The sequence below is a fragment of the Oncorhynchus mykiss genome, chromosome 12, assembly GCF_013265735.2.
Source record: "Oncorhynchus mykiss isolate Arlee chromosome 12, USDA_OmykA_1.1, whole genome shotgun sequence".
In the NCBI taxonomy this organism is placed as follows: Eukaryota; Metazoa; Chordata; class Actinopteri; order Salmoniformes; family Salmonidae; genus Oncorhynchus; species Oncorhynchus mykiss.
In genome coordinates, this window is record NC_048576.1 from 19,304,934 (window position 1) to 19,329,273 (window position 24,340).

Below are 24,340 nucleotides of genomic sequence, written 5' to 3' on the forward strand. Positions count from 1 at the left end.
ACCCGGTACTAGATGGGTGTACATAATAAACTTACCACTGAGTGTATATCCTGATACCTTGTCACTTTACCCCTGCCTACATGTACATATCTACCTAAATTACCACATATCCCTGCACATTGACATGGTATTGGTACTACTTGTATATACTATAGCTTCATTCTTGTGTGTTTTGTTTCTCATGCATTTTTATTTGAATTTTATTTAACTCTGCGTCGTTGGGAAAGAGCTTCTAAGTAAGCATTTCACTGTAAGGTCTACACCTGTTTTATTCGGCACATGTGACAAATACAAATTGATTTGATTTAATGTGTAGTTGGCAGAACCAGAGTAAGAACTTCCATTCAAATACAGAGGGTAGAGAAACTAGACTCTCGACTCTTATCAATATGTAAAATGTGTGATTTTTTTTTTAGAAATGTTATTGGTTGTGATCCTCAATGTCAAGATATATAAACAGTCATCGAGCAGTATCAAACTATTATTCCCATAAAGGTCATAGAGCCATCATATCTACAGTAGTAGCACAGATATAACAATGGGACAGATATTTCACCAGATGTATAAATGTGAAGCATCAGCTTGACGTTACCACGGAGGAAGCCCAGTTGGCTGGCAGTAGGAGAAGATGGAACGAGATGGATTTTGGCCGAAATTCTGCTAATTTTCTCATCGATTAAACATTTAATCTCAATACAGTTTTCTGTTTCCAAAACTAGAATCTCTGACGAAAGTTTCAAAAAATGTTGTTGTTTAGGATGGAAAAGGCTAATTGAATTATTGCACACGCGCAATTCACAGAGTATGCCTTCCCTAACAGACAGGCTGTGGTCAATCTTGGTTTAGTTATACAAATCTTTGGTAGTAGTGTGTAAAAGAAGTAGAAATGAAAAAGACGGGGCCTCCCAGGTGGCGCAGTGGTCTAAGGCACTGCATCGCAATGCTAGCTGTGCCACCAGAGATTCTTGGTAGCCGGCCGCGACCGGGAGGTCCATGGCCCAGCGTCGTCCGGGTTAGGGAGGGTTTGGCCGGCAGGGATGTCCTTGTCTCGAGTGGCGGGCCGGTCAGTGTCAGTGTCAGTGTACAGTGTTTCCTCCGACACATTGGTGCGGCTGGCTTCCGGGTTGGATGTGCATTGTGTCAAAAAGCAGTGCGGCTAGGTTGGGTTGTGTTTCGGAGGACGCATGGCTCTCGACCTTCTCCTCTCCCGAGTCCGCACGGGAGTTGCAGCGATGAGAAAAGACTAACTACTACCAATTGGATACCACGAAATTGGGGACAAAAAAGGTGAAATGAAAAAGACACAACAATATGGTAATATGAAAACCAGTAGTTAGCATACTTGTATGTTGTGCTTTATATGTTGTGTTGGGAGATGGTTTGACCAGCCACATATAAAATTGTATGTACACTCTCACATTGGCCAAGACAGCCATGCACAACGTCGCACTGTAAATAATGTTGAGTGGTGACAACTTGTGTTGATGTACCAAAATAAATATATTACACACAAAAGGTATATTAACTTGTTTCTTCCATGTTTTAAACATATTGCAGTATCTCCCCATAGCAGTGAAAAAACATCTTGAAATAAATTCCTCTTCCAACATGACCACAAATAGTCTGTTGAAGACTTAAAACTCAACACCTACAGAGGTCTTCTTTTTCTGTTTCCTTTAGAGAACATTATTATATTTTATTTACATACAATGATCATTTTTGAACAAGTCTAATGAGAAACTGAGTACCTTTCTTACTGAAGTTGAAATGGCATATCACATATACATCACACCATGGTTTGATCAGGATATGTTAAAATTAAATATCTTTTCAAATCCAGCTGAACTTGAATTTCCTTGGCATAAAGGCAGTCCCCTGATCTTACATAATACACTCAACAAAAATATAAAACATTTTCCATCCACACAAAAAGCTTATTTCTCTCACATTTTGTGCACAAATTTGTTTACATCCCTGTTAGTGAGCATTTCTCCTTTGCCAAGATAATCCATCCACCTGACAGGAGTGGCATATCAATAAGCTGATTAAACAGCATGATCATTACACAGGTGCATCTTGTGCTGGGGACAATAAAAGGCCACTCTGAAATGTACAGTTTTGTCACAAAACACGATGTCACAGATGTCTCAAGTTGAGGGAGAATGCAATTTGCATGCTGACTGCAGGAATATCCACCAGATACTGACTGGTTTGAAGATCCATGGCCTTATTATTTTTTAAAGTTCTGTGATGCATATTTGTATTCCCAGTCATTTGAAATCCATAGATTAGAGCCCAATTCATTTATTTCAATTGACTGATTTCCTTATATGAACTGTAACTAAGTAAAATATTTGAAATTGGTGCATGTTGCATTTATATTTTTGTTCAGTATGTCTGTCATAATATGTAAGACCCAGCATTTACTTCATATGATACAGCTGTCCATTCGCAAAGGCTAAAGCAAAGAATAAGGTCTGTACATGGGTAATGTGTGTTCAGGAGTATGTGGTTCATGTATTTGGCTATACAAGACAGTATTTGGTTTGCAAACAGCATGATAGCGTAGGAGGTTCAGTCAGTTCTCTTTCCTACGTTCATCAATCACAACCTTGACATGTGGACAGGATAAGCAGCATTACTGGAAGTTAGAATGGGTTGCAGTCCAGCCAAGAGGTTTCCAACATTTCATGACACCACTAAGTAGTAAAGAGAGAAACCAGTCCAAGTCTTTGCCCACTCATCTCTCTTGTTGTTGAATTGATAGCATGGATAGGTTGATTTCCTGTGTTTCGTCTTGAGTAGGTTGTAGGCAGAGGTTTGGTAGAGTTTTGGAGGGCAGTAGAGAGTAGGACAGTTGGAAAAGACAGTGCTTGTTGATGGCTTGTATGGGTCTTAAAAACAACCCAGGTTTGCTTTCAGCCAAAGTCCTTTAATACCGTCTTTGTCACCATGGTGAGGCATGTAGTAACAGCTGGACAACCTAAAAAAAATAAGGGAAAAAAAGGACAATATTAGACACTCTTATAATTAGATTTTCTGTCAATTGCATTTAAACAGTAAATAGAAGGCTCTAAGCATCCAACCCTCTAGTTACCAACCTATGACCCTTTTGAGGCCAATCCTGCATTAATATTTCAGGATACTTACAGTTATCTGCTCTGCTCCATGCAGCTGACAGTGCATATCTCTGTGACCTTGCATGGCTATGTGTCCAGACAGGCTGCTGCCTGGGTAGGTTGAGGAGATTCAGAGGGAGATCTGGGTTGTGGTGTTTAGACTTAGGAGTTGGCTAGAGAGGCAGGCAGCGTGAGGGTACAGTCAGACAGGACAGGACAGTAGAGGCTAGGCAGAAGGGCTCATTTGAGACAGGGGCTGACCACGGTGGGCGTAGGGGGGTAAACCAGTGCCACGTTGACCCGCTCCGAACCATTCTTTGGGCAGATGATCTCAGTCAGCCCCTCGGGGCGCGGCTGGCTTAGCAGCTCACCTGAGAGAGCGAGAGCGAGAGGGGTGGTAGAGAAGAGGGTGAGTTAGTTTATACAGTTGAGGTCGGAAGTTTGCATACACCTTAGCCAAATATGTTTAAACTCAGTTTTTCACAATTCCTGACATTTAATCCTAGTAAAAATTCCATGTCTTAGGTCAGTTAGTATTGCCACTTTATTTTAAGAATGTGAAATGTCAGAATAATAGTAGAGAACGATTTCAGCTTTTATTTCTTTCACCACATTCCCAGTGGGTCTGAAGTTTACATGCACTCAATTAGTATTTGGTAGTATTGTCTTTAAATTGTTTAACTTGGGTCAAACGTTTCAGGTAGCCTTCCACAAGCTTCCCACAATAAGTTGGGTGAATTTTGGCCCATTCCTCCTGACAGAGCTGGAGGAAAGGAGTCAGATTTGTAGGTCTCCTTGCTCGCACACGCCTTTTCAGTTCTACCAACAAATTTTCTATGGGATTGAGGTCAGGGCTTTGTGATGGCCACTCCAATACCTTGACTTTGTTGTCCTTAAAAGTATGCTTGGGGTCATTGTCCATTCTGAAGACCCATTCGCGGCCAAGCTTTAACTTCCTGTCTGATGTCTTGAGATGTTGCTTCAATATATCCACATAATTTTCCTCCTCATGATGCAATCTATTTTGTGGAGTGCACCAGTCCCTCCTGCAGCAAAGCACCCCCACAACATGATGCTGACACCCCCGTGCTTCACAGCTGAGATGGTATTCTTCGGCTTGCAAGCCTCCCCCTTTTTCCTCCAAACATAATGATGGTCATCATGGCCAAACAGTTTTATTTTTGTTTCATCAGACCAGAGGACATTTCTCCAAAAAGTACGATCTTTGTCCACATGTGCAGTTGCAAACCGTAGTCTGGCTTTTTTATGGCGGTTTTGGAGCAGTGGCTTCTTCCTTGCGGAGTGGCCTTTCAGATTATGTCCATATAGGACTCGTTTTACTGTGGATATAGATACTTTTGTACCCGTTTCCTCCAGCATCTTCACAAGGTCCTTTGCTGTTGTTCTGGGATTGATTTCCAATTTTCGCACCAAAGTACGTTCATCTCTAGGAGAAAGAATGTGCCTCCTTCCTGAGCGGTATGATGGCTGCGTGGTCCCATGGTGTTTATACTTGCGTACTATTGTTTGTAAAGATGAACTTGGTACTTTCAGACGTTTGGAAATTGCACCCAAGGATGAACCAGACTTGTGGAGGTCTACAATTATTTTTCCTGAGGTCTTGGCTGATTTCTTTAGATTTTCCCATGTCAAGCAAAGAGGCACTGAGCTTGAAGGTAGGCCTTGAAATACATCCACAGGTACACCTCCAATTGACTCAAATTATGTCAATTAGCCTATCAGAAGCTTCTAAAGCCATGACATCATTTTCTGGAATTTTCCAAGCTGTTTAAAGGCACAGTCAACTTAGTGTATGTAAACTTCTGACCCCACTGGAATTGTGATACAGTGAATTATAAGTGAAATAATCTGTCTGTAAACACTGTTGGAAAAATTACTTGTGTCATGCACAAAGTAGATGACCTAACCGACTTGCCAAAACTATAGTTTGTTAACAAGAAATTTGTGGAGTGGTTGAAAAACAAGTTTTAATGACTCCAACCTAAGTGTATGTAAACTTCCGACTTCAACTGTATATAATACTTAATTATCTAATTGACTGAGAGATTATTTATCTAGTGATAACAGGATATGGTGGATTTTGTACAGGAGCCCAAGTCAATGTTTTGCCAAGATTGAAAGAGATTTGATCTGTAAAAAAACAACAGTTCTTTATTTGTTCCCTAGATGGCGATTTGACTTCATTACCACTGATTTCCAGAGCCCACTACAGAGCAAAATGAGCACAGTAACCACATGTTAAATTCCCTAGAGACCTCTGGAGTGGAGGACTCCATCATCAGGCTTAATAACTGCAGATCAACTCATATTGAAAGGGTTTGTCATCATCAGCAAAATCACAAGGCACTGGCAGGTTGTTGGGAAATGTGTGTGTAAAAGTGAGAGAAAGAGCCTGTATGTGTGTGTTTAGCAGGTGTAAAAAAATGCAATAATAATAGTAATAATAATAAGCAGACGCTGATCCCTTTAAGCATGGAAAAAGTTATTAATTAAGCCTTGGATGGTGTATCAATACACCCAGTCACTACAAAGATACCACCATCCTTCCTAACTCAGTTTCTGGAGAGGAAGGAAACTGCTCAGGAATTTCACCATGAGGCCAACGGTGATTTTAAAACAGTTAGAGTTTAATAGTTGTGATATGAGAAAAATGAGAATGGATCAACAACAGTGTAGTTACTCCACAATACTAACCTAAATGACAGAATGAAAAAAAGGTCTGTACAGAATACAAATATTCCAAAACATGCATCCTGTTTGAAACAAGAAATACTGCAAAAAGTGTGGCAAAGAAATGTACTGTTTGTCCTGAACACAAAGCTGTTTGGGGCAAATCCAACACATCACTGAGTACGACTCTTCATATTTTCAAGCATAGTTGTGACACATTATTTTCTGGGTATGCTCATCTTTGGCATCGACAAGGGATTTTTTTTCCCCCTAGTCATTGGAATACAGCTAAACACAGGCAAAATCCTAGAAGAAACCTTGGTTCAGTCTGCTTTCCAACAGACACTGGGAGACACATTCACCTTTCAGCAGGGCAATAACATCAAACACAAGGCCAAATCTACACTGAAGTTGCTTACCAAGATGACATTGAATGTTCCTGAGTGGCGTAGTTACAGTTTTGACTTTAATAGGATTGAACATCTATGGCAAGACTTGAAACATGCTTTCTAGCAATGATCAACAACCACCTTGACAGAACTTAAATAATTGTATAAAGCCTAGTGGGCAAATATTGTGAAATCCAGGTGTGCAAAGCTCTTAGAGACAGAAAGACTCACATCTGTAATCTTTGCCGAAGGTGCTTCTAACATGTATTGTCCCAGGGAGGTGAATCCTTATCTAATCAAGATATATTTGTGCTTTATTTTGCATTTTTTAATAAATGTTAGAATTTGTCTTCCACTTTGACATTAGAGTATTTTGTGTAGATCGTTGACCAAAAGTTACAATTAAATCCATTTTAATCCCACTTTGTAACACAACAAAATGTGGAAAACGTCACGGGGTGTGAACACTCTCTGAAGGCACTGTAAGTCACATGCTCTGGACTTCCAATTATGGGAAAAACTAAAACACTAGTCTGTCTCACTAACAGGCTGTAGCCCTACAACCAGCGTGTTAAGTGAATGTCTAGAAAAACATGCCTGGCCTTCATTCCCTATCAAGGACCACTTCATATCTAACAAGCAACATGTCAAACAGGCTTCAGTTGTTGGTACATAGATTTACTCATCTTCTTGATAACTAACAATTATTACCCTTACACCTTATGTAGTTTTTTTTTAAATGGAGGGATCTCAGGGATTGACATTCAAGTCTAAAAGGCACACTTGCCCATCGGGCTAATTCTGAGTATTTTTTGGTTGCCCGAAGATTATGATCACTTGCCCAAAAATATAAATGTGCTATTTACAGAAGTGCCATTATTGCCTGCTTTTCACCTACACATAGGGGAGGAACCAGAAAGATCAGCAATGGAATGCTTTGTATTTTGGCTGTTATCAGTAAAAAAAAAAAATAGAGTAGGCTGAACTTGCCAGATTGCCATAAAATGTCCATCTTTCACTTAAACAATGGGGAGGAACCAGAAAGATCAGTTTTAGGCTACTGGAATTCTTTGCAATTTAGTTGTTTTCACTGTTGGTTTTTTTTCCACTTTTTTTTTTTTGCAACCTTAGAGCAGGCTCAACTTGCGCGACTGCTTAGTTCACTTGGTTCACTAGGCAATATGGCAACCCTGAAAGACCTATTCCCTTCATTTCAGAACAATAGCAGGACCAGAGCAGGTGCAGCATGACTGAACAGAATAAGGAAAACAGCAAAAACCTAAAACAAACATCCCAATTCCTTCATCCTCTGCTGCATCCTTAATGGAAGGAAACTAGTTCTAAAAGTAGTCCTGAGTGGCACAGCCAGGGTTCCTCCAAACGCTGGCAGCCAGTCCACAACTAACAGGGTATGGAATGTTGTGCAGGAGTTTGTTTGTGATGCTGGGTATTGGTCTGATTGAGGCAGGCAGAAACAATAGGCTGTTACATCATTCGTCACTCAATAACATTACGGTCATCCCGCCTGGCTGCCTCCACCTCTGACAGTAATGCAGTGCAGCACATACTAAAGCTACGCACTGTCTGTACAAACAGTCTGACCACACACTGCTACTATAACCAGCTGGATCATGTACTCACATAGTGTTTTAAAGGCCATGAGAAAACAGTAGTTAAATCCTGTCAGTAATACTATGTCAATACATTCTATCATTATGCAAGGGTTTTATTATAACATATCTGTTGCATGCTGGAAAGGTAAATCCAATCAATCTTTTATAGAAAGAGAGAGAGAGAAAGACAAAGAGAGAAAGAGACAGGGCACAAAACAGAGCACAAGGAGAGAGAGGGAGAGAACATTGCATGCTACTTTTGCTGTGCAAGCTATACTCCCCTGTACCATGTTCAGAGCTCACATGGTTTTTATGGTTAAGCTATGGGAATGGATTAGGCCTCAATGTTAAACCCTTTTCCTTGGCTAAATACTGCTGCACCCCTCTTGTTATGAGCAAATCATAATTGGCACTAAAAACCTCTGTTAGGCATCTGCCTAGAGAGCTCACTAATATTGTATTGACCCATCACCAGGAGGATCTGGGCTTATCTGCTACAGACACAGATTGACTTGGATTCACTATCTGAAACCTCATATCCTCCAGACCTGCTGGATCAACAAACTGTAGCTCCAGTACGGTCTCATGGGCTGTCTGTGTGACTATGTCTGAGTGTCACCATGCTGTAAAACTAGAACCCTCGTAGCAACCCTATCCGAAAGGTAATGGGGATAGTTAGTTACCAAGGTTGATATTTTCTCTGGTCTTGGTATTTCTAATTAATTTCAAGCGGTGTCCATTTCTTTTTCTGTCTTTTGTCCTGGTTCTGAAACAATGGTGTTCACACATATTTTATTTCCTACACTCAACAGCACAATGTACACCTTTCTACTATTGCATTGCACCTCCTTTTGCCCTCAGAACAGCCTCAATTTGTCAGGGCATGGACTCTACACAGGGTCTTTCCACAGGAATGCTGGCCCATGTTGACTCCAATGCTTCCCACAGTTGTGTCAAGTTGGCTGGCTGTCCTTTGAGTGGTGGACTATTCTTGATACACACAGGAAACTGTTCAGTGTGAAAAACCCAGCAGCGTTGCAGTTCATGACACACTCAAACCTGTGCCGGTCATGGTATTTATTGTCCTGATAAATAGGTGTGATTTGTACAGCATTTTGATTGTAGTGTTGCCGTACACTGTAAAACAGTCAATGTATAACATTAGTTTGCTATACAGGACGTCCTGACATGATGTATTAGTGGTTCCTTCCTGAGAATGTTGCTGGCTCCAGATCTCTCTGTGTGGAAATAGGGGGAGGGAGTCTGTTACAGGAAGCAGCACAGATGCTGAATCACACAGCCAGTTATCTCTGCCTCTTCATCTTGGTCAGAGAGAGTCAGACTGAGAACACTAGTCTCACCTTCATCACTGCTGACTGGGTGTCAGCTAGTAATGCAGATGGATAGAGGAATCGGTTACCCTGACATCAGGGACTAGGAATGTGCAATTCATCTCAACTCCCAATTCCCCCTCCTCACTGAAATATCATCAGCAGGCAGGTAGAATAATGAGCCTGTACATTCCTGTGCTACTGCTCTGCCCTGCTGGGCTTGATCTTCTGCCAGGCCCTCCATTTCTGCTCTTTCTCTCTTTAATTCTCCAGAGAGCTCTACCGCTGCCTCCATAAAAGGAAAACTGATATTTCTCCAGAATTGCTATAAAAAAAGATCCCTTTCCCTGTCTCTAAGAAAGTCCCAGTAGGATGCTGAACATGTTTGGAAATCCCTAAGAGTGTCACGCCATGACCTTAGAGATCCTTTTTATTCTCTATTTTAGTTAGGTCATGTTGTGACTAGGGTGGGTAGTCTAGTTTTTTCATTTCTATGTTGGCCTGGGATGGTTCCCAATCAGAGGCAGCTGTCTATCGGTGTCTCTGATTGGGGATCATTTTTAGGCAGCCTTCTCCCACTGTTTTTTTGTGGGATCTTGTTTTTGTGTGGTGTCTGTGAGCACTCCATTTCTTCCCGTTTCGTTTGTTTCTGTATTGTTTTGGTAAGTTTCTATAATTAAACATGTGGAACTCTACGCACGCTGCGCCTTGGTCCATTTATTCTAACAACGAGCGTGACAGAGTTGAGCTGAGAACGTCCACGTCTGATCCTTTCACAATGGACTCCAGAGGCCTCAGTCCCTTCTCTTCCACTTCTCCTTCTTTTGTTTCCTGACATTAGCAGCATGGTCAGAGAGGGAGGGGGCAAAGAGGGTTTGGGGGTTGGAGGAGGGTGCTCATTTCAAAGAAGGCTATTGACAATGATCGATGACAATACACACAAAGAGATGGGTGCAGAAGAGGGACATGTTTCTGTGGGTGTCTGGCTCCATTACTTTCACATGTCTTTCACTGTACAGGTTGTTTCTGTAGGAAGATCAGATGTGTCACTTATGGTCAGCCCGTATCTCTGCAAAGGGAATGACTCCCAGCATCCAATCAACAGACTGATTTTACAGGCCTTGTACCGCCTCCTCCATTCCTTCACAACGTCATAATTTTCCCAAGTTCCAATCAACATTGTCTGATTTTACACATTAATTTCCTCTTACTCATCTCATCCATAGGTTACATCATTATCCAATAAAACAGAGGGGTCCCCTCCCTCTTTCCACACTTCTTTTCACAGCTGCACTTCTCTCCCCAATGGTAGCTGAGAACTCAAAATCACACTAGGGTTTGAAGGAGCTCTTGATAAGCTCTAAGGTCGATACAAAGTTATTCACAGGGAAATTACTTGTCAGCTGTTCATTGGCAATTACTTTGTCTGTAACTGTCAATGCCATGACAAAGCTGATAGTGTGCCCAGGTCAGGCCTAAAGCAAACAGGGCTGCCAGCTAGCTGCTTTCTGCCCTGTCACTCCACATGAATGAGGGGAGAGATGATAACTTTTTACAGCTAACTCAACATCCATGGATGAAAAACTACATCAAAACGAAGTTCACACAGAGAGCAAACACACTGAGCATGTTACAGCCATAATCACCATTAAGGCAAAACAGGGCAGAGGGAGGGATTGGACAAAGAACAAAATATTATATTTGGTCTCAATACTGAAATCTGCTTAGATCACAGCAAAGGGATTTCAGGAACCAATTCCACAGTTTAATCCCCCAACCCCATGGATAATGGTCCTCGTGATAACATCTACACATGCCCCAGGCAGCCACACCCCTCTACTGCAGCATTACATGTGCTTGCCATAAGAGTAAACAGAGAAATTATTATTCTCTTAAAGCACGTCCACTTAAAGCATGTCCACACAAAGGAGAACATAACATTACACAATACACACCCCTACCAACCTCTGTCTGCCTACACAGCCTGCAGCCCCCTCTCCCAACTAACTAACTAAGTCTGTCTGTCTGTCTGTCTGTCTGTCTGTCTGTCTGTCTGTCTGTCTGTCTGTCTGTCTGTCTGTCTGTCTGTCTGTCTGTCTGTCTGTCTGTCTGTCTGTCTGTCTGTCTGTCTGTCTGTCTGTCTGTCTGTCTGTCTGTCTGTCTGTCTGTCTGTCTGTCTGTCTGTCTGTCTGTCTGTCTGTCTGTCTGTCTGTCTGTCTGTCTGTCTGTCTGTCTGTCTGTCTGTCTGTCTGTCTGTCTGTCTGTCTGTCTGTCTGTCTGTCTGTCTGTCTGTCTGTCTGTCTGTCTGTCTGTCTGTCTGTCTGTCTGTCTGTCTGTCTGTCTGTCTGTCTGTCTGTCTGTCTGTCTGTCTGTCTGTCTGTCTGTCTGTCTGTCTGTCTGTCTGTCTGTCTGTCTGTCTGTCTGTCTGTCTGTCTGTCTGTCTGTCTGTCTGTCTGTCTGTCTGTCTGTCTGTCTGTCTGTCTGTCTGTCTGTCTGTCTGTCTGTCTGTCTGTCTGTCTGTCTGTCTGTCTGTCTGTCTGTCTGTCTGTCTGTCTGTCTGTCTGTCTGTCTGTCTGTCTGTCTGTCTGTCTGTCTGTCTGTCTGTCTGTCTGTCTGTCTGTCTGTCTGTCTGTCTGTCTGTCTGTCTGTCTGTCTGTCTGTCTGTCTGTCTGTCTGTCTGTCTGTCTGTCTGTCTGTCTGTCTGTCTGTCTGTCTGTCTGTCTGTCTGTCTGTCTGTCTGTCTGTCTGTCTGTCTGTCTGTCTGTCTGTCTGTCTGTCTGTCTGTCTGTCTGTCTGTCTGTCTGTGTGTGTTGGGTGGGACATGTTTAACTATACTTGTGAGGACCAGAAGTCCCCAAGAATAGTAAACAAACCATAAATTAGACCAACTGGGGACATTGACGGTCCACACAAGGAAAAAGGCTATTTAACAATTGACATTTTTAAGTATCGACGCATAGCAATTCAAATGATTCGGAGGTTCAAAACTCTAGTCTGCGCTCAACTCTGGAGGAGTTGATGTACTTGGCAAAGCACACAATGGCCACACAATTGGAGAGGCTGTGCGTGTGTGTGAAAGAACCCCCACCGCCCAATCATCCATAAGCATGCACACTCACACACCTCTACACACACACCAGAGGAGGATCTCTACAAGCTCCTGTGTGCTAATTAGTCACACAGGACTGACTGCAGTTTCTGTTGAAACAGCCTGAATAAACAGCCTGAATAATCTGACAGGGAATCAACCTGTATACGGGATTCTCCACATCATGTGCATCTTTGAAAATATATGAACTACAGATATCTAAGGCTGTGTTTAGAAAGGCTTCCCAATTCTGATGGTTTTTCCACTAATTGGTCTTTTGACCAATCACATCATATCTTTTCACATCAGCTCTTTTTCAGGGCTGATCTGATTGGTCAAAATTAGTAAGGGGAAAAAAATCCTAATTGGGCTGCCTGTCCAAATGCAGCCTAAGAATGTCAGGTTTATGGACTCATGTCAGAAATGACCTCACTTTGTAACACCTGGTGTGTTGCTTTAAATACTGCATTTGAACTAAGCCCCAGGAATACTGTTTATTGTGTTGTAATAACATCCTGTAATAAACTATACCAATACAGTCCTAACAATCTATTACGTTTTCAGTGGTGCATTCAATAGTGCTGAGTGATTAGGGCTTTTTGAGGACGGCTCGGTTTTGTTTTGAATCGGTAAAAAATGATCATGTTTCCATAATTTTTTGGACATTAAATGCACTATACATTGTGGGTTGAATTTCATAACAGAATAAAACAATTCAGAAAAGTCCTATGATGGTAGTGAATGCCCATTACTGCTTATCACTTATTAACCATAATTTATTCACATAACTTTAATAAAATATTTTGTGGTATATGACCAATTTACCATGGCTAAGGGCTGTATCCATGTTGCCAGCCCTTAGTCGTGGTATATTGGTCATATACCACAAACACCTGAGGTACCTTATTGCTATTATAAACTGGTTACCAACGTAATTAGAACAGTACAAATAAATGTTATTTTAGGGTGATTTGTCAGGACAGACAAGACTAGCCTGTATCTCAACAACCTCAAATCGGTACATAAGATCACCTTTCACTGCTTCAGGTGAAGTGTCTTCTGTCCTGCAGTTCAACAGGCCCACACATGTCCCTCATCAGCAGCCTACCATTTGACACATTCACAGAGAAGTGAGGGAAAGACAAGTTCAGGTTGGCTGTACATAGTCAGATCAGTTCAGGTTATTCCTGTAAAGTAGATCAGTGTGACTCATACAGTTAGATCAGGAACTAAGGATGTTTAAATGTCAGAGTGTTGTTGAGACAGTGACCTTTGAGTTTCTAGTAAACAGATCAGACTTCTTGGACAGTAGAGAAGACACAGCGCTTGGGTTGCTACCAGTCATGGAAGCACCCATGCAGCAGTGCCTGGTGTGGGCGTAAGTGAGCAGTGAGCGAGAGGGATGCAGAGGGCAGAGGACACAGCCAGCTGCTCTGAGATCACAACCAGATGCCAGCGGCTCGGTCAGAGGATTAGCACCACAGTGGGTTAAACAACAATAAGGCCAAGCACGTCACATGAAGCACCCGGGCCACACTAGTCATGATCAACACATTGCCAGACATAGACTGACATATAGCACAGTGCCACACACACACACAGAGAGAGAGAGAGCTTAGCAGCCTTCTAGTGGTCAGATGCAGTTGAGTGAGGGCTGTGCGCTAATGAGATTTCCACACAGGCAGCTAACTGCTCTGCCCACTCTGTACTGTATTGGTGAGAAGGCCCAGGCCCAGACAGAACACCAGTCAAATGTCTTAATGAAAACCACAGCCCCCTAATAGCTCTTTCTACTTTGCATAACACACATTTTTATAACTAGGGTCATTACCTGCATAATGAGGGTTTTAGATCCCCAAACGCTCTGTTCTCTTCCTAGCCTGTCTGTGACAACGTCTGGTGTGGAAAGTACATTTTGGTCTGGGTAGCCTCAGCCAAGACCTACTCTGTCTCTGTTAACAATTCTGCCATCTGATTGCCTTTCGGTGTTGGGACTCGCTTTCCTTACCCGGCAAACGTACCACCAAAGCTTTCCACTTTTAGTTGCTGCGTCAAATTGGACCGCCAGAAAGTGGGCCCATCATTCGTCTGATGAGTTAACTGACTATATTTGTTTATGAACAATGCACAGCGCCAGAAAGTGGGCTGGAGAATTACACAGAGTTTCCTTCTTAGGCCAGTCGATCAGAATTGACTAATTCCATGGGCTGACGTGATGGGGACAGGGTGACGAATTTGGTTGCCACCTGGGTTGGGGTCAATTTAATTTAAATTCCAGTCAATTCAGGAAGTACAATTAAATTCCAAATTAAATTCTGTTCAATGCTTTTCAACTACAAAAAAATCAGGAGTTGGAATGTGGTTTACTTTCTGAATTTACTGGAATTTAAATGGAATTGACCCCAACCCTGGTGGCCACTAAATAAACATTTCCTACATTTGGGCTCAGATCAGCAGATTGCACAAACAGTAGTTTGTGACTCTTGGACTCATTCTACAGTGAGAGAAAGCAGTCCAGAGGACATTTTAGAGGCTAAAATCTAAAACTGTGGACGACCAGACTCTTCACTGGATCAAACCAGGAGCTGGGAAATGACTAAAGGTTACACAGACATAGACTGGAGACACGACTATCTTAGAGACTGCTTAACAAAGAGAGACAGGAAGATATTGTGAACATTTTCTCAAACACGTTAAATTAGATTGAACTTGTTTGAACAGCGAGCGGCTCCTGCCTCCTGAAATGGATGGGCCCATAGCCTGAGAAATGTGTGCCCTACTTCTCTGTCAGAGGAGATGCCTAAAAAATGACCCATTCTGGCCATTCAACAGAGGGTTGCCTTGGAATCTGTGGAGTTGGGCCTGCCCTACAAACAGAAAGTGGCCCTGCAAAAACTCTAGGGACCTTTAAGATGGAGAGGGGAAGGTGTGTGTGTGGGGGGGGGCTTCCAGCAGCACCTTTGTGTTCAAGATGGCTGTGGTTAAAGTGGAGCTTAATCCAGGCAGGCAGAGAGGGGAGTTTAATCACAGGGGCATTATCCTGCACACAACTACACTAAAGAGAGGGGAGGAGGTGACAGTAACATAGTGCAGACAGGCTCCTATCATAGCCAGGGTAGAAAAATGAGCAGGGATAAATATCAAATTAATACAAAAATTACTACGTCACTCTTCTAGTCATCTGATGGCTATGGAAGGAGTACTAGAAGACCATTATATTCTCCCCTGTACATTGCATTTGTATGTACTCAGAGACAGCTGCTGGTCATCTGCTCGGACAGTGGTGCGTGTACGCACGAGCGCACACGCTGCAGGGCCAGATGTTAACATCTGCTGATCACCCTGCTGCAGCACAGCAGGCAGAGCAGCCCCAATGTGCTCCTCTCACTGAAGCTGTCCAATCACATTCAAATCAGACCACTCACACTGATGGGCCTGGCTGATAAGGATGACATAAGCCCCAAATTACCATCATGTTGATTTTGGACTGACATAATCATGGCTTTATTCTAAAGGAATGCTAATTAAGCAATAAGGCCAATATAACAGTTAAGGGCTGTTCGTACGCAAGACGCAACGCAGAGTGCCTGAATACAGCCCTTAGCCGTGGTATATTGGTCATATACCACAAACACCCGAGGTGCCTTATTGCCATTATAAACTGGTTACCAATGTAACTAGAACAGTAAAAATAAATGTTTTGTCATACCCGTGGCATACCGTCTAATATACCACGATTGCCAGCCAATCAGCATTCAGGGCTCGAACCACCCAGTTTATAATATACAGTAATGCACTTTTGGATATCTGTTTAAACGCTGGGTTCTGTATATCGGCTTGTAGCATGGACAGATACGCAACAACGAAATTACTAAACATTGGTTTAACTTTGCCAATTGGTGACTGTATCACACAGGCAAATATACCATGTGAAGTGACTATTAAATATGCCTCAGTCTGCCCCAGGAAAATGGGAGAGAAAGTGAGAGAGAAAGCGAGAGAGATTCCCTCTCCTAAATGAATGTAATGATTGTCCACTTGAGCAAAAAAAGCTAATTTTTCCTGTGTCTTCTTCAGGGTAAAATCAAGAATGCTCACATTCAAATATAGCCTATATCAAAACATTGCAAAGGAACACAGTTCAGTATCCTCTTAAAAATCAGCTAGAGCATTGGATATACATTAATATACATTAATCTCTGCGCTTCCGGCGCCGACAGAGATGGCCGCCTCGCTTCGCGTTCCTAGGAAACTATGCAGTTTTTTGTTTTTTTACGTGTTATTTCTTACATTAGTACCCCAGGTCATCTTAGGTTTCATTACATACAGTCGAGAAGAACTACTGAATATAAGATCAGCGTCAACTCACCATCAGTACGACCAAGAATATGTTTTTCGCGACGCGGATCCTGTGTTCTGCCTTACAAACAGGACAACGGAGCGGATCCCATGCAGCGACCCAAAAAAACGACTCCGAAAAAGAGGGAAACGAGGCGGTCTTCTGGTCAGACTCCGGAGACGGGCACACCGTGCACCACTCCCTAGCATTCTTCTTGCCAATGTCCAGTCTCTTGACAACAAGGTTGATGAAATCCGAGCAAGGGTAGCATTCCAGAGGGACATCAGAGACTGTAACGTTCTTTGCTTCACGGAAACGTGGCTCACTGGAGAGTCGCTATCCGAGGCGGTGCAGCCAACGGGTTTCTCCACGCATCGCGCAGACAGAAACAAACATCTTTCTGGTAAGAAGAGGGGCGGGGGCGTATGCCTTATGGCTAACGTGACATGGTGTGATGAAAGAAACATACAGGAACTCAAATCCTTCTGTTCACCTGATTTAGAATTCCTCACAATCAAATGTAGACCGCATTATCTACCAAGAGAATTCTCTTCGATTATAATCACAGCCGTATATATCCCCCCCCCCAGGCAGACACATCGATGGCTCTGAATGAACTTTATTTGACTCTTTGCAAACTGGAAACCATTTATCCGGAGGCTGCATTCATTGTAGCTGGGGATTTTAACAAGGCTAATCTGAAAACAAGACTCCCTAAATTTTATCAGCATATCGATTGCGCAACAAGGGGTGGAAAGACCTTGGATCATTGTTACTCTAACTTCCGCGACGGGCCCTGCCCCGCCCCCCTTTCGGAAAAGCTCACGACTCCATTTTGTTGATCCCTGCCTACAGACAGAAACTAAAACAAGAGGCTCCCACGCTGAGCTCTGTCCAACGCTGGTCCGACCAAGCTGACTCCACACTCCAAGACTGCTTCCATCACGTGGACTGGGACATGTTTCGTATTGCGTCAGACAACAACATTGACGAATACGCTGATTCGGTGTGCGAGTTCATTAGAACGTGCGTTGAAGATGTCGTTCCCATAGCAACGATTAAAACATTCCCTAACCAGAAACCGTGGATTGATGGCAGCATTCGCGTGAAACTGAAAGCGCGAACCACTGATTTTAATCAGGGCAAGGTGTCTGGTAACATGACCGAATACAAACAGTGAAGCTATTCCCTCCGCAAGGCTATCAAACAAGCTAAGCGTCAGTACAGAGACAAAGTAGAATCTCAATTCAACAGCTCAGACACAAGAGGCATGTGGCAGGGTCTACAGTCAATCACGGACTACAGGAAGAAATCCAGCCCAGTCACGGACCAGGATGTCCTGCTCCCAGGCAGACTAAATAACTTTTTTGCCCGCTTTGAGGACAATACAGTGCCACTGACACGGCCTGCAACGAAAACATGCGGTCTCTCCTTCACTGCAGCCGAGGTGAGTAAGGCATTTTGAGTAAGGCATTTACACGTGTTAACCCTCGCAAGGCTGCAGGCCCAGACGGCATCCCAGCCGCGCCCTCAGAGCATGCGCAGACCAGCTGGCCGGTGTGTTTACGGACATATTCAATCAATCCCTATACCAGTCTGATGTTCCCACATGCTTCAAGAGGGCCACCATTGTTCCTGTTCCCAAGAAAGCTAAGATAACTGAGCTAAACGACTACCGCCCCGTAGCACTCACTTCCGTCATCATGAAGTGCTTTGAGAGACTAGTCAAGTACCATATCACCTCCACCCTACCTGACACCCTAGACCCACTCCAATTTGCTTACCGCCCAAATAGGTCCACAGACGATGCAATCTCAACCACACTGCACACTGCCCTAACCCATCTGGACAAGAGGAATACCTATGTGAGAATGCTTTTCATTGACTACAGCTCGGCATTCAACACCATAGTACCCTCCAAGCTCGTCATCAAGCTCGAGACCCTGGGTCTCGACCCCGCCCTGTGCAACTGGGTACTGGACTTCCTGACGGGCCGCCCCCAGGTGGTGAGGGTAGGCAACAACATCTCCTCCCCGCTGATCCTCAACACTGGGGCCCCACAAGGGTGCGTTCTGAGCCCTCTCCTGTACTCCCTGTTCACCCACGACTGCGTGGCCACGTACGCCTCCAACTCAATCATCAAGTTTGCGAACGACACAACAGTGGTAGGCTTGATTACCAACAGCGACGAGACGGCCTACGGGGAGGAGGTGAGGGCCCTCGGAGTGTGGTGTCAGGAAAATAACCTCACACTCAACGTCAACAAAACTAAGGAGATGATTGTGGACTTCAGGAAACAGCAGAGGGTACACCCCCCTATCCACATCGATGGAACAGTAGTGGAGAGGGTAGCAAGTTTTAAGTTCCTCGGCATACACATCACAGACAAACTGAATTGGTCCACTCACACAGACAGCATTGTGAAGAAGGCACAGCAGCGCCTCTTCAACCTCAGGAGGCTGAAGAAATTCGGCTTGTCACCAAAAGCACTCACAAACTTCTACAGATGCACAATCGAGAGCATCCTGGCGAGCTGTATCACCGCCTGGTACGGCAACTGCTAAGGCTCTCCAAGGCGTAAGGCTCTCCAGAGGGTAGTGAGGTCTGCACAACGCATCACCGGGGGCAAACTACCTGCCCTCCAGGACACCTACACCACCCGATGTCACAGGAAGGCCATAAAGATCATCAAGGACATCAACCACCCGAGCCACTGCCTGTTCACCCCGCTATCATCCAGAAGGCGAGGTCAGTACAGGTGCATCAAAGCTGGGACCGAGAGACTGAAAAACAGCTTCTATCTCAAGGCCATCAGACTGTTAAACAGCCACCACTAACATTGAGTGGCTGCTGCCAACACACTGACACTGACTCAACTCCAGCCACTTTAATAATGGGAATTGATGGGAAATGATGTAAATTTATCACTAGCCACTTTAAACAATGCTACCTTATATAATGTTACTTACCCTACATTATTCATCTCATATGCATACGTATATACTGTACTCTATATCATCGACTGTATCCTTATGTAATACATGTATCACTAGCCACTTTAACTATGCCACTTTGTTTACATACTCATCTCATATGTATATACTGTCCTCGATACCATCTATTGTATCTTGCCTATGCTGCTCTGTACCATCACTCATTCATATATCCTTATGTACATATTCTTTATCCCCTTACACTGTGTACAAGACAGTAGTTTTGGAATTGTTAGTTAGATTACTTGTTATTACTGCATTGTCGGAACTAGAAGCACAAGCATTTCGCTACACTCGGATTAACATCTGCTAACCATGTGTATGTGACAAATAAAATTTGATTTGATTTGAATTACATGGTAATATGGCAAAACATGAAAGAAACCATATATACACACACAAAAGTATGTGGACACCCCTTAAAATTTGTGGATTTGGCTATTTAAGCCATAAGCGTTGCTGACAATGTATATAAAATTGAGCACTCAGCAGTGCAATCTCCATAGACAAACATTGGCAGTAGAATGGCCCGTACTGAAGAGCTCAGTGACTTTCAACGTGGTACCGTCATAGGATGCCACCTTTCCAACATGTCAGTTCGCCAAATTTCTGCCCTGCTAGAGCTTCCCCGATCCACTGTAAGTGCTGTTATTGTGAAGTTGAAATGTCTAGTAGCAACAACGGCTCAGCTACGAAGTGGTAGGCCACACAAGCTCACAGAACGGGACCACCAAATGCTGAAGCGTGTAAAAATCTGTAACGATGTGCGCTGAGAGTCGTGAACCAAATTCAGGGAGTGTTTTAATAAATAAATGCAACATAGTACAAAATAAGAAACACGAAAACTGCACAGACATCACACAGGAACAGAAACAATAATTTTATTTCACCTTTATATAACCAGGTAGGCTAGTTGAGAACAAGTTCTCATTTGCAACTGCAACCTGGCCAAGATAAAGCGTAGCAATTCGATACATACAACAACACAGAGTTACACATGGAATAAACAAAACATACAGTCAATAATACAGTAGAACAAAAGAAAACAAAAAGTCTATATACAGTGAGTGCAAATGAGGTAAGTTAAGGAAATAAATAGGCCATGGTGGCGAAGTAATTACAATATAGCAATTAAACACTGGAATGGTAGATCGGCAGAAGATGAATGTGCAGGTAGAGATACTGGGGTGCAAAGGAGCAAAATAAATAAATAAGTACATACCAGTATGGGGATGAGGTAGGTAGATAGATGGGCTGTTTACAGATGGGCTATGTACAGGTGCAGTGTTCTGTAAGCTGCTCTGACAGCTGGTGCTTAAAGCTAGTGAGGGAGATGAGAGTCTCCAGCTTCAGAGATTTTTGCAATTCGTTCTAGTCATGGGCAGCAGAGAACTGGAAGGAAAGACGACCAAAGGAGGAATTGGCTTTGGGGGTGACCAGTGAGATATACCTGCTGGAGCGCGTGCTACGAGTGGGTGCTGCTATGGTGACCAGTGAGCTGAGATAAGGCAGGGCTTTACCTAGCAGAGACTTGTAGATAACCTGTAGCCAGTGGGTTTGGCGATGAGTATGAAGCGAGGGCCAACCAACGAGAGCATACAGGTCACAATGGTGGGTAGTGTATGGGGCTTTGGTGACAAAACGGATGGCACTGTGATAGACTGCATCCAGTTTGTTGAGTAGAGTTTTGGAGGCTATTTTATAGATGACATCACCGAAGTCGAGGATCGGTAGGATAGTCAGTTTTACGAGGGTATGTTTGGCAGCATGAGTGAAGGATGCTTTGTTGCGATATAGGAAGCCGAGTCTAGATTTAATTTTGGACTGGAGATACTTAATGTGAGTCTGGAAGGAGAATTTACAGTCTAACCAGACACCCAGGTATTTGTAGTTGTCCACGTATTCTAAGTCAGAGCCGTCCAGAGTAGTGACGCTGGACGGGCGAGCAGGTGCGGGCAGTGATCAATTGAATAGCATGCATTTAGTTTTACTTGCGTTTAAGAGCAGTTGGAGGCCACGGAAGGAGAGTTGTGTGGCATTGAACCCTGTGGCACACCCATAGAGACTGTCAGAGGTCCGGACAACAGGCCCTCCAATTTGACACACTGAACTATATCAGAGAAAACCAGGCGAGGCATTAATTTGAGAAACCAAGGCTGTCGAGTCTGCCAATAAGAATGTTGTGATTGACAGAGTCGAAAGCCTTGGCCAGGTCGATGAATAGGGCTGCACAGTAATTGCTCTTATCGATGGCGGTTATGATGTCGTTTAGAACCTTGAGCGTGGCTGAGGTGCACCCATGACCAGCTCTGAAACCAGATTGCATAGCAGAGAAAGTATGGTGGGATTCGAAATGGTCAGTAATCTGTTTGTTAACTTGACTTTCGAAGACCTTAGAAAGACAGGGTAGGATAGATCATCGGTCTGTAGCAGTTTTGGTCTAGAGTGTCACCCTCTTTGAAGAGGGGGATGACCGCGGCAGCTTTCCAATCTTTGGGAATCTCAGACGATACGAAAGAGAGGTTGAACAGGCTAGTAATAGGGGTTGCAACAATTTCGGCAGATAATTTTAGAAAGAGGGGGTCCAGATTGTCTCGCCCGGCTGATTTGTAGGGGTTCAGATTTTGCAGCTCTTTCAGAACATCAGCCATCTGGATTTGGGTAAAGGAGAAATGGTGGGGGCTTTGGCGGGGTGCTGTGGAGGGTGCCGGGCAGTTGACTGGGGTAGGGGTAGCCATGTGGAAAGCATGGCCAGCCGTAGAGAAATGCTTCTTGAAATTCTCAATTATTGTGGATTTATCGGTGGTGACAGTGTTTCCTAGCCTCAGAGCAGTGGGCAGCTGGGCGGAGGTGCTCTTATTCTTTACAGTATCTTTACAGTATCCCAGAACTTTTTTGAGTTAGTACTACAGGATGCAAATTTATGTTTGAAAAAGCTTGCCTTAGCTTTTCTAACTGCCTGTGTATATTTGTTCCTAACTTCCCTGAAAAGTTGCATATCACGGGGGCTTTTCGATGCTAATGCAGAACGCCACAGGATGTTTTTGTGCTGGTCAAGGGCAGACAGGTCGGGAGTGAACCAAGGACTATATCTATTCCTAGTTCTACATTTTTTGAGAGGGGCATGCTGGTGGTGAGGAAGGCACTTTTAAAGAATAGCCAGGCATCATCTACTGACGGGATGAGGTCAATGTCATTCCAGGATACCCCGGCCAGGTCGATTAGAAAGGACAGCTCGCAGAAGTGTTTCAGAGAGCGTTTGACAGTGATGAGGGGTGGTCGTTTGGTCGCAGACCCATTACGGATGCAGGCAATAAGGCAGTGATTGCTGAGATCTTGATTGAAAACAGCAGAGGTGTATTTGGAGGGCGAGTTAGTTAGGATGACATCTATGAGGGTGCCCGTGTTTACTGATTTGGGGTTGTACCTGGTAGATTAATTGATAATTTGTGTGAGATTGAGGGCATCAAGCTTAGATTGTAGGATGGCCGGGGTGTTAAGCATGTCCCAGTTTAGGTAACCTATCTTCTGAGTTCGTGCTACTAGATGGGGGGCAATCAATTCACATATGGTATCGATGGCACAGTTGGGGGCAGAGGGATGTCTATAGCAAGCGGCAACAGTGAGAGACTTGTTTCTGCAAAGGTGCATTTTTAGAAGTAGAAGATCAAATTGTTTGGGTATAGATCTTGATAGTAAGACAGAACATCTTTGCAGTAGATTGCAACACCGCCCCCTTTGGCAGTTCTATCATGGCGGAAAACGTTATAGTTAGCAATGGAGATTTCAGGGTTTTTGGTGGTTTTCCTAAGCCAAGATTCAGATACGGCTAAGACATCTGGGTTGGCAGAGTGTGCTAAAGCAGTGAGTAAAACAAACTTAGGGAGTAGTCTTCTAATGTTAACATGCATGAAACCAAGGCTTTTACGTTTACAGAAGTCAACAAATGAGAGCACCTGGGGGGTGGGAGTGGAGCTAGGCACTGCAGGACCTGGATTAACCTCCACATCACCAGAGGAACAGAGGAGAAGTAGGATAATGGTACGACTAAAGGCTATACAAACTGGCTGTCTAGCACGCTCGGAACAGAGTAAAATGAGCAGGTTTCTGGGCACGATAGCATAGATTGAAGGCATAGTGTACAGATGTGGTAGGTAAGGTAGGTAAGGTAGGATGTGAGTACATTGGAGGTAAACCTAGGCATTGAGTAATGATGAGAGAGATATAGTCTCTAGAGATGTTTAAACCTGGTGATGTCATCGCACATGTAAGAGGTGGAACAACATGGTTGGTTAAGGCATATTGAGCAGGGCTAGAGGCTCTACAGTGAAATAAGACAGTAATCACTAACCAGGACAGTAATGGACGAGGCATATTGATATTAGCGAGAGGCATGTGTAGCCAAGTGAACATATGGGTCCAGTGAGTGGTTGGGCTGGCTGGGGACACAGCGATTCAGACAGTTAGCAGGCCGATGCTAACAAGCTAACAGTTAGTAGGACCGGGGCTAAACAAGCTAGCAACTAGTAGACCGGGGGCAAGCTAGCAGTTAGCAGGCCGGGCTAGCAAGCAAGCAAGCAGTTAGCAGGGGCTAGCAGTTAGCAGACCGGGCAGGCAAGCTAGCAGTTAGCAGACCGGGCCCGGCGAGCTAGTAGTTAGCAGACCGGGTTAGCAAGCATGCAGATAGGAGGGGCTAGAAAGTTAGCCTTTGGGGGACGTCGTGATGGGGGTGACGCCGATAGACCAGTCGTGGAATTAGTAGGGTTCCAAGTAGCTC

The 24,340-nt window shown here is 43.9% G+C and overlaps 1 protein-coding gene across 1 annotated transcript in view; it reads right to left on the minus strand.

Annotated features, from left to right (window-relative positions):
* Nucleotides 1–2,262: 2,262 nt before the first annotated feature.
* The window catches only part of LOC110537137 (malignant fibrous histiocytoma-amplified sequence 1 homolog), a 41,271-nt gene continuing 19,193 nt past the window's right edge, over nt 2,263–24,340 (minus strand). The window contains exons 2-3 of the mRNA XM_021622938.2: nt 3,151–3,490; nt 2,263–2,983 (exon numbers count right to left, since the gene is read on the minus strand). Coding sequence (XP_021478613.1) covers nt 3,360–3,490 — 131 coding nt within the window. The 3' untranslated portion in view covers nt 2,263–2,983; nt 3,151–3,359. The remainder of the gene's footprint in view (nt 2,984–3,150; nt 3,491–24,340) is intronic.